The 12,105-nt window shown below is 37.6% G+C and overlaps 1 protein-coding gene across 2 annotated transcripts in view; it reads left to right on the top strand.

Annotated features, from left to right (window-relative positions):
- LOC124291799 (voltage-dependent calcium channel gamma-5 subunit-like) overlaps positions 1–9,351 on the top strand; it is a 44,784-nt gene extending 35,433 nt beyond the window's left edge. For both annotated transcript variants that reach the window (XM_046728870.1, XM_046728869.1), the window contains exon 5: positions 7,579–9,351. In XM_046728870.1, the coding sequence (XP_046584826.1) occupies positions 7,579–7,886 (308 nt within the window). In that variant the 3' untranslated portion in view covers positions 7,887–9,351. The remainder of the gene's footprint in view (positions 1–7,578) is intronic.
- Positions 9,352–12,105: the final 2,754 nt, after the last annotated feature.

The following is a 12,105-nucleotide window of genomic DNA, read 5'->3' as shown; positions in this document are numbered from 1 at the left end:
GCCAAGTCTACCTTTAAGGTACGAAAATGATTTATGCACAGATAAAAACGTTTCCATCTTCTTCAATCGTAACACATGTAACTACATTTTTTGCCGACGGTCGAAGTAAATGTCAGTGTATATCAGTAAACCAGATGTCACGTCCACCATAAAAACTACAAATGCGTGCTGTTATTTCTTGACATCATGACACACTGTGATATCTGAAAGTTTTCTGCTTGAAATTGTAACAGAATATCTTCCCGGCATAAACCTGCTCGTCTTTACAGCACCGAAGACGTCATTTGTTTAAACAGTCAACGTGGATCTATACACCCATAGGTGCATTTAGTCGATACCAAAGAGATAGTAATAGTCGATACACAGTTATGCACAAAGGAAACCTAGACATGCCTAACTAGAACACACTGTTCATACTGTATTTAGTAATTGCATATTGTGAAAATGGTCACACCCCCCGTGCTAACTCGACTGCCTGCGTGGTCTAGGAGACAGAGAGTCTGACAGGAGAGATAAAGGTCGGTGTTCATTCCCAGCTGCGACTTTCTAAAAGAAGTTGAAATATGGTTTTGTTTGCTTATACTCTGCCTTAAATGCGCTCGGATTTAAAACAAGGGCTGGTGAGCTCGGGTCAGTTTAAATGTGTATCAGTGGACTATTTAGGATACATTGCGGTGTGTTGGGTGAACAAATTACAACCGCTGTTTGCCCGACCTGTTGCGGTAGGACATACACGCACGCACGCGCGCACGCGCGCACGTATGCACGCACGCACACCTAAAATGTCAACCCCATTCATCAGACCTCACCTGTATGAAAGTTAGGTCCTTGAACCCCACATTGCTTCAAGGATAGGAACGTTTATTGATACATGATAAAACCGGAATACGATGGAATGTCTCCCAAGGGAAGACATTCAATATGCATCGTTTCGTTTGGTACAGAACCTAGTGAGTGAACTGTATAATACTGCAACATTATTGCGAGGGCACGATAAAGTATGGCAACACAGAACTACTGCAGGGAACGCCATGATAACGTCTGAGCACCTCCAGTATGGTAAATTGACAAAGACTTGATCCTGTGAGAGACCGAGCTCAGCGCGAGGACGCTGTAAAAGAAAATCTAGAATATGTTTCTTTCCGCCACTCTTTCTACGCATTTTTCGCTGACTACTCCAGACCTTGGCAACTTCAGAATGACTTTAACCACGGCAACACATCCAGACAATGAGTATTGCAGAGCTTCAAACATAGAGGAGAATATTTTCAAGTACCTCTGTACTTTCTGACAAACCGATTTCAATGTGACACCAATCCAATCAATACGTCTATTGAGAGAAGGCGATTAGTGAACTGGACTGTACCACCTTCTAATAAATCTAGCCAGCTTTTGAGTTTCTATTTTGGGGTGGGACATTTAACTTGGAAATAATTAATCTTCGCTATTGACTTATATGTCTCATTTCGGATGGGATTCAATCAAAATGGTGGTTGACGTTCTTGCAATATGCAAGGACATTTATTCAATATTGAGATGTTTGCTTTTATAAACCTCAGACACATGACAGCACGACTAGTATTCCAGACGGCCAGACAGGGGGCACATAAGAGAAAATAACATTTGTGACTTAATAAATCAATCAATATTTGCAATTGTTTTCATGTCTGTTTTTTTGTACGGATTAAACATGCATCTTGACTCTATAAGTTGCTAGCTCAATACCCGAGTTATTATATACTATATGGACAGACGACCTGTATACACGATGTGGGCAGTGTATAGAAAGGTTGAAACGACATATAGGTATGACTTTCTCTGATCGTAGGGTCCCTAGTATGGTGATCTACCTTCAGTTGTTGGCGATTACTAGTCCATTTTTACATTGTATTGTCCAAAAATAGTTTTTCTACTTTAAAGATATATGCTAGCTAGTTTTAACTGATTTTGTGATAATCTAGTAATTTTACTGTCCTTTGTTGACAGGGTTTTATATATTATATGTAATATGAATTGAGAACTAGTTTTAGTCACGATATGACTGAGATATTGCCGAGGTGACTTTAAATTTTAACTCACTCACTCACTGATCGTAGTCCACTACAGGTAATTTCATGATACGTCATTGCAAAGAACTTGAAATCGAATCGAAGTCTCAGTCATATAGTCACGAGCAGTATATGGTTGGATCAAAGAAAATTAGTGATGGCACAAGGTGCTCCATTTACACAGTGCTCCCACATTATGTTTACCTAGGTGGTAAACAAATCCACATTGTGGACCTTTGTTCTGGTATTACTGGGAACTTCCATAAATAATTAAAGTGAAAATGCAAGACGATTCGTTTATCTAGAAAGAGATTTATGCTGTCTTGAAGGCATTTCACAGTGTAAAGAAATACAGTGCTGTAGAAAGGAAATTAGTAATAGATTCTGAACTATTACGCACTTTGAAACAACAAAGCATACAGCTTAAAATATACCCATAACACTATCTCTGCTTTCAGTTGATTCACATGTACAGGCCTACGATACGATCTGGAGAAGATTTGTACCTGAAGTTTCTCTCACACGAATATCGCCGCACTTACGACTAAAACAGAGAGCAGTACAACTAAACTAAAACTCCAAGTGGTGCCGCAACTATAAATATCTGATAATTAAATTGTGTCGAAGGCGTTGGTGACGATACACAGACCTATTTATAACGTCACATTTTTCATCCCAATGACAGAAGATCGCTTCTATGCAATTTCCATCTTTTAAAGCTCGTGTTCGTAAAACCCATCGTGGGAAATTGTTCCCATCGGGACACAACAACAAAGGGTAACAAAAGAGGCAAATGTTTGTCATTCACGGACTTCAGGGAAAATATTAAAAATGAAACTCATATCAGGCACCAACCACTCTGCTTTATGCTGCTTTAATAATGAAAGTGAAAAGTCCTCACAGGATTCCTTTGCTTACATTAAGTAATTACAATTACTCCAAACATAGTAAGGAAACAGAATTGTCTGACGCCATTTCATTGTTGCACTGTTCGCAAATGTGGTCCTCTTTGTCCCAAATGTAATGTACTAAACGGCAGTCCGTAACGTTTTCAAAGGATCCCTGGAACATTTTGTTACCTGTTTCATACTCCTGGAAAAAAATGTCAACACTGTCTCTTATCTTTTTCAAATATGATGACCTTGGGTATCTATTATAAATCATATTATAACCTTAATTGATAGAGGTCCAAGATACCAACGATGAATCGTGGGCAGTTGGTCAAGAATGATGTTATGTTCCTCAGAAGGTCGCAAGCGATGTGCCATAATTTACATGGGCACGGGAAGCAACTAAAAAGGTTCTCAGATTAATATTATGGAGCAGGTACGAAAGGTGTCATCCGTGTTTTCGTGTTTGAATATGAGTATTGTCGCTTGCAAACAAAATAAACTCTGTTGGACATTAAATTGAAAAAGGAATACAATTAAAAATATGTAGTTGTAGCTTGTAAATACTAAGCATATATCCACGTGGGGATACAGTTGGAAATTTAGATGTAGGGGATGGTGAGAATCATCAAGGCATATCTTCTGATTCATATGATATCGTCAAAATGGGAATGATAAGATCGTATTTGTTGGAGAAGAGGTGATCAGGTCCTTGGGGTTCTATGTGCTCGTATGATGGCATGTTGGCACACAGGTCGTTGGGCAAATTCGAAATTTACATTTTGTAGCATTTTCACTCATACCGGGTATAAAAACATTTGTTGGCATGGCCTGCACGCATCGAGTCCACCAATGTTATCTTAAGTAATGTTGTTCAACTCATCAGTGAGAACAGCCCTGAATTACTTTGCGAGTGGTCGGTGGATGTCGACGTTGACGTATGCCAGTGACGTCCCAGTCGTGGCTTGATATGGATGTTTTACTGTCAGAGGAATTGGGGCAGAATATTGGCACGGTGAGCTTTATTATCCGAAAAGATGAAACGTGGCTTAATGCCGTTCTGCAAGTGCCACCCCGAGTAGTAATAATCTGATTCTGCCATGGAGGATATGGAAAGCAGTTCTGCCGGTCATTGAGATGCCAGCCAATACGAATATGGACCCAACACTCAAACGATCGTGCCGTTCGACATTAATGTCCATACACCGCTCATTAGGACGTTGTAAATTTCGATTGGTCAGAAAACATGACGTCAGCCAAACGTCGATTACTACAGTAATGGCGTTCATTCACAGCTCTGATGTCTATGATTCAAACTTGTGAGACGACACGTGGAGGTTCGTGCACGCAAATGTCATCCGTGAAAATGATTTCGCGTGTACTCTTACCAGGTGTTTGTTGCAATAGGTCCCTCGTGTGAGTGGCAATTAGCTATAGATCTTTTTATACCATCGTTCTGACGAACCTCTCCTGGACAGGAGTTCTTGCCCGTGGGTGTCTAGAGCAGCGGCGATCGTCTAGAGCGTGTTTTTGTTGGTATCTGTTGATGGCATACTGATAAACATGCAGCCTTTGGACATGAGCGCACATGCAACATGCTTATTGCACGTTATTGTTCAACACGTTCCCAATGTCATTCGATCAATATTGCTATTTCCTGGTTGGCTAAATGATTTATTTGATAACGTGACGTCATACAGCTGCGTCAAAGAAAACAGTAACGTCTGCTCTCAACCGACAATGAGTAACATGATCACTCTTACATAACACCACATGTACGTGCTGTCCGAGGTCACGTGCCTCATAATTGTTAAAACGTGTTTTGGAGCTTCTTATGCAAGAGTGGCATTTTTCCCTAGATGTTCCTCCGCTGTCTTTCTATAAGTCCCGTAAATCTCTGTTGACCTGTGAAATATATTTATCATTGAACATAAGTAAAAAGTGCAAGCGCCTGTTCACATTATTTAGATCAGGATGTAATGCACTAGATATCAAATATATTAGAAGAGGTACGCCTCTTGTAATGATGATATTGTGTTATGTAAACACTGTAAAAGTATTGAGGATCAAATTCATATTGTTTATATTTGTAAACGCTATGAGGATACGCGTCGGCGTTACATTCCCAAAACGGTCCATGGATATTATTATTCACTCCACGGCATATGTACATCATCCGACATTAACATCATAAATAATTTTGTCAAGTTCGTAGAACATGTTTCTTCTGCTCCTGTTAGCGTTGTTGCATGAAAATGGTAACCAAAATCGCTATTGTACCACCTTGTACAATGGGTCGTATGACCTTTAAACAAAATTAACCCTTCTTCTTCTTCTTCTTATTCTTTGGAGCTTCATTTAGCCCTAAATGATAACCCAAGATATATCTCATGCTACGATTGTATATCTTCTCATGTATGTATGTCTACACACACAACCTATAGCACCATTACTTTACTGGTAGTGACACCAAAACAGTCGAAATGTCAATGGCACAAGCCAACATTATGTTATAGTGCTGCTATAGACACGCGTGCTATCTTTAACAATGGATGACGTGACAATGGCGTACTTAATGATCCTCTAGACATCGAGATAACAAGCATCGTTAGGATTCCGGGTTTTGAGAGGTCACCTGTATTTCATATTAGATATCGCCTGCTGATGAGGGGCAGCTACTTTCAGATGGGCAAAAGAAAGTGTAAACTTGGAAACTGGGCTTGACCCAAACCTAACGAACGTTATTAACAGGGGCGGATACAGCTTTTTGAGAAGGGTTGTTTTTTTTGTTGTTGTTGGTTGGGGCACACTTCAATTTCACAAGTGTTTCTATGGTCATTTAATAAACTTTCAGGACAAAAGGGGTTTCCGAAACAAGGTTGAAAGCAGTAATCGTACAACTGAAACGAACGGTCAAAAACAAATTGTGAAACCAGTAGCAAATACACCATCATTGAATAACTATTTTTTGTTTGTTTCACCTTTAGACCAAATCACACTTGAGTGCATGGTTCTTTTGTTTTGCAGTTTAGTTAGACGCAATTCTCCGATATGCTGTCACATTCTTCTTTGAGAGGCATTTAGAAGTTGGATCAATAAGGAAGGATGACAATATATGGATGAACAACTTCTTTATTACTGTGAGCGCGACGTTTCTGTGTAGGTTCTAACACCGTTATCAAGCAAGTGATCCGTGAGCAAGCAAACAAGCAAGCATCACAAGCTTGATCACGGTGTTAGAACCGACACTCTCACTGTAATAAGTTGTTCATTCACGTATTGTCTTCCTTCCTTGCTGTCACATTCAGTGTGCCTTGTCTGGTATCGATGAGGTACACATTGACTTATAATAGGTTAAATAATGCTTCGGCTTATAACAACATTCATTTACTACATCGTATTAACGAGGTTATAGAAATTGCTGATATCGATTTACACAAACAAATACTGTTACACCGTTAAGAACGTGAAACGCACTGCCTTAGTGGTTTGCTTGGCGTTTTCATCAACGCTATTGCGATGTATTCATCAAGCCAATTCTTGCAGTTACCCAAATGACCATATCTCTTGCGCAGAGTCACAAACCTGTTCAACGACTCGCATTCCATCAATCTATTTCATTCCGACTGCTAAATTAGGTGATTCCGCCTGTCATATTAGACCCCAGCTTATCTCTGGATTATTTAGATCCGTAACGAGAAGCGATATTAGTTTAGACAAATTGGTTCGGTCTTGACCGTTTCTCGCGCGATATTATAACAATTGATCCATAGGATCTTAATGATGGTTTCAATATGATAATAAAGCAATTAGATTCTCAAACTGTCAGTCATTATTTGGATATTGTTAAAGAGTATCCCAATATAAACGATAATTGTTTTTACAGTTAAAGTGACATTCAGGATTCGGTGATGTTTCAATCCATAACTTTCATCCACGTACATACGGAAGAAGATACTCTCGATTCCAAGAAGACGTCTTTGGGCTATGGGCACCATTCGTGCAGACCAGCTCCCTCATACGCTAAATGAAACCGTTATTTGGTCCATAAATACACTTTATATGTTTTTGTATTATATTAGATACGTATTATGACCTCCCGTTGCACTTGCAACGAATCCTACAGTGAAACTAAATAGAGCCTCTTTCAAGACAGAGTGGGCATTTGTACCATTTATAGTTTTCCTTTCAGTAGCAGGGCAATGAGAGGTCCTGTTTGGGTGTTGAAAATACAACTCTTGATTTGTGGGTTTTAATTAAGATGTAATGACGTTTTGTCAGTGTAAACATGGGGAAGGAACTCGGAATGCCTGTCCAACTAGACAAAGTGGGTAAACAAAGTACGCAATCTTAATGCGTATATATCATAAAGGAAACCAGTTGACCTATTTCTGTCTGGAGCAAGTTTACCAGCAGACCGAAATAGATGTAAAGACGTCTAATGAGGTACTGCGACTAGCTCAAAAGTCTACGTTGGCCGTTACATGCTGCAAATTACCGTTTTGTCCAACAGATTCTTTACAAAGAAACATTCCTTCATTCACACATTCATTTTCTCAACGTTCTGCAGATAGTGTTTCAGACTTTGTAAACATGGTCGTCACAGACGAACCTTTTCATGCCCATTTTCTATATTTCAGGTCTGGTTTTGGCCGTTGGGATAATACTGTTTATTTCTGCAATCAACGATGAAGTTGGACATACAACCACAAAGAATTTCCCGTTTTCCTACAGGTATGGTTGGTCCTTCTTCATAGCGGGGCTGTCCTTTATCGCCTTGGAGCTGGCTGCTGTCGTCTGCGTTACAATTTTCTTACGCAGGCATTCGAAAATGTCGGATATGATCCAAATAATTCCTGGATTGGAAGAAAAGATAGACACGGCTTATGAGAAGACCGAGCAGAAATGCCCTGGGCAGGAGGATCACAGGATGCTGTATATGGGCTGATACTTTGTTATTGGTCTTCATCTGTGAATGTGGCGCCCCTTTTATAAGACATATATGGAGCTTGGAATTGCAATGCAACTAATTTGTAATTTGGCGGAAACAAAATGGTTGTATTTGAAATAATTGTTTCCAATTTGTAGCGAAGTATGTTTTGTTCCTTCACGGAGATACTAGAGTTGAACGTATATATAATGTTGTAATTTTGTTTAAATTCTGTTCCAAATTTGTAATAGAAACAAATAAGTTCATAAATAATTCAATATCTGAGTTGGTGTTGAATTGTCTGGACTGATTAGATTACATATTTATGTTATAATTGGTCATAAAATGTATGTTATTTTCTATAAAAGGAAACATTATTTAACATTTACCTGAAATTGCGTTAGACTGCCTAAGAAACTGAAAAGAATACCTTAATCTGACTCAATTCAACTAACTCACAGCAGTAGTAATCTATTTTTTGGTACAAATTAGACATATAAGTAGTAAATGAGTCAACTGAATGATGAAATCACTTATCAAACCAGTACGTTTAACGTGTAATTGTGTGCTTGTATGAAATTACGTTTATTAATATATATATACTTGGTAACTAATTAACCGGTTGGTAATTTTATAGTGTGCATATAGTGTCTTTTGTCTGATAACAAGATGATTATAGCTTTAAATAGTGGTCAGATGACATGTTACATGTTTTTTTGATGTTATAATAAGTAAAAATTCTGTGACATTTTGATGGTGTTTGATACAATTGAGTAAAATGCCACGTTTGCTAAGAGGCATTTTTAAGGTTTGTTCTTTTATAACATCCCTATTAAAAGTTGGGAAAAAGTAAGATTATGAAACACCTAATTACCAGCTTTAACTATTAAAGGTTTCACCGTTTTGTTTGAATATGTTGATAAGATACATGTATGTGTTATCATTTTCAATGCAAAAACGGCATGTACAGAAAATCACTTGATATATTTTGGTAGTATATTTTATATTGTAAGTAATAATATTGCCTACCACCTACATGAATTTTCATGCAATACATGTGATTTTATATATGTACATATATGTCTATTTAACCTGTTTAATTTATAAAACTATACCGATTCCACCTATCTTGTTACAAAATGTCATACTGCTTTTTCTTTACTACAGGATTTTCCTGGTTAGCCCAAGATTGTGGCGATGTTAATCACTTCATGTTAGATTTTAAACAACGCTGTATAGATATTAATATACAACACTGGAATAGTGAAATAAGTAACTCATCATTTCCCGTAAATTACAGTACATTTAGTCCCTTCTTCAACCTGAACTGTATATTTCCCGTGGGGCATTGAACAAAGATCTAATGCGAAAGTTAATCAAATCACATAACTTGAAGACACAAAGACACGGTTTTTCAAAGATAATGATTCCATGTAATGAATTAGTATGTAAAAAATGTAATTTAAACTTGCTTGAAGATGAATATCACATGCTGCTAATATGTCCATCTTATAACTTATGCAGATCCCAATGTATTCCAGCCTATTTCTACAGCCCACCTTCAATTGTCAAATTTCGAGCCCCTATGAGGATACAAAATATCCATGTTCTCAAAGGGATATGTATATTTCTGAAGCAAAACCTACGTTAACATGATTGTACTATCAATTATATTTCAACTCTACACACCATGACATTGTTGTGTTACCTGTTGTACTCTTGGCCACATGGCCTTCAATTCTGAAGAGAGTGATCTGAAGTGATCTGACTATTGAACAAACAAGTCTCAGTTCCATAACTGTGGTTGAGCATATTACCAAAGTGGCAAACGTCTGAGAACTGAGTTACTTCAGGCTTTCTTGACATTAAGCACTCGACATTTAATCACACTGAGTTAATGTGCCGTCATATAACTGGAATTCTGCTCACTACAGTGACATGATAGACCATGCCCAGGACGTAACCTTGGGAGCCTTCAGTCTTATACAATGTAAATGAATGTACAGTTTCTACTTATCGCATTTTGTATGGCAATTAAAGGCGACGACACAATATACAGAAATGTATCATTAAGTCCAAGTGACACAGAAAGTGAACGAAGATACGTGTACATTACCGGCGGTCCAGAATGTAAAGTGACCACTTTTGTAGGCGGCCTGGTTCATTTTATTAAATGCGTATACCAATCACACATATTCACTAAATGAAATTACGTTTGCCTGTTAATGAATATATTCTTGTAAATCTTTGATAAACCTCATTATTCCGTAAATATGCTTCTTTAATATATACTTCCTAAAAGAAGTAAAGAACATTTGTTTTCATATGGGTGTCTGCAGTTGACGTGGTGGGCATTGCATCACAGCCTTTATACTGTGGGTGTTAAGATGGGTTATGTAGTTGGTTGAACATGTTATGATTTGTGTAATTAGCAACACACCAGTAGAGATGAATAATATGACATTACATAATTAGTATGTATGTTAGCAATTATCATTCTCAATTATCCAGTGTAAATGCATTATATGTCTCTATTATAAACTTGATGTAAACATCGTCGTTTGAGTTGAGTAAAAATTCAAACTTTCTGTCATATTACTCATGAGTGTCACAGATTCGGCATCTGTTAGAGAAACAGGCCTTGGATGCAGATACTTTCATAAAACAGAGAAGACAGATTACACTGGGTAATGGAGAATGTTCATAGACTCACATAGTTTTTGCATGTCGCCAGGGAAGGTTGGACATTTCCGCATACATATTTATGACATGTGTTGTATATTTACCGTATGAAAACAGCTGATTCTTGTGGATGATGCAATATTGGTCTACCTTTGTATGTCACAACGCTTATTGAAGAGATACAACTTGCCTGTGTGTTTGACTGGATGTTGAACATTATTTACGTGTGGATTAAAATTTGTTAATTTGTTGTTTGAAGCTTGATCAGACGCTTTGAACGTCTTGATTTACTCGCCATTCATGTACAATGTGACATAGCCAACGGTTTGTACTGAAACGTGTTGTTGATATCTCATTAAACGATAAGCCCTGACGGGCTTACACTTTTCAAAACGTCTCGGCTTACCATTGCTGCTAAATAAGTGAACTAAATACTTTAAACAACCTGTTCTGGCTAACCTTGGGCAACGTTTCAACGCGATGTATGACATCGCGAAAGTGACTGACCTCGTCAGTGGCTTGATTTTGTCTTCCAGGGACAACTGCCAAAAGCTGTATGCAATCGTGCTCCTTGCCTGCGACCAGTACACGGGCCTGGAGCAGTGCTACCTCCATGGATGACACTGCCCGGGACACTTTGGCTATCCTAGAGTACGTATAAACAGATCCAATAAACCCAATAGATTGGGTTCAACAATGAATATTGGCCGTAATTGATATGCTCTTAATGATATATGAACAATACATATGAGACTTGAGAGTGTACTTATCCGCTATTCAATATTACTAACAATAACAGGTACTATCATTTGACTATACTACTAATCCGTTTTAATGTGGTAAAATCACTTATTTCTTATTCGTTTCATAATTTTGGTTTGGTTAGAATAATAATAATTAATAACCCATTCTAATATTACTGAATAAAAAGCAACCCAAACAGTAATACTAGTAGTACTAAGGGAAGAACAATATCGATTTACTAAACGGAATACCGATTTAGCCAACGTATTATGCATAGACTATTTAAGAAAGATGTGTGTGCTTTGTGTATGAAACAATGTAAAGATCAACTTTACCTCTTATACGACGTTTTAAATGGTATAGTTGTGAATATTCTGTGATTGTTTGGTACACTGTGTAATGTTAAATACTATATTTAGTTATCATACCATGTACGTTCCGTCCCATGCAATTTGATTTGCTGGCAGTTTTCTCTGATGTGCAGTTTTCTCTGATGTGCGGTTTTCATGGTAAAGCCGGTTACAGCGGTTGAATATAAAGCTCTATCGTTTATTAACCAATGCATTTCAAAGTATTGAACAATGATGAGGTTTATGTATAGTTGTACTACCTTAATTGCGATGTGTAGATATGTTCAAATGTTGAAAAAGTTGTTGTATGCACTAGTTAAGCTATTTGTAGGACTGTTAGAAATTTTATAGAGCATTTTTTCAATTTTTGCTTGTATGTTGACTTCATGCTTCGTATATAGAAGTGCAATTATTAAACATGTTTTCAATTTTCTTGATATTTGTGTTTTTCTCCATTAAGG

This window comes from Haliotis rubra, unplaced genomic scaffold, assembly GCF_003918875.1.
Source record: "Haliotis rubra isolate DU_JTF1 unplaced genomic scaffold, ASM391887v1 Scf5, whole genome shotgun sequence".
In the NCBI taxonomy this organism is placed as follows: Eukaryota; Metazoa; Mollusca; class Gastropoda; order Lepetellida; family Haliotidae; genus Haliotis; species Haliotis rubra.
The sequence above is the reverse complement of the archived record's forward strand: the minus strand, read 5'-3'. Positions and strand labels throughout refer to the sequence as shown.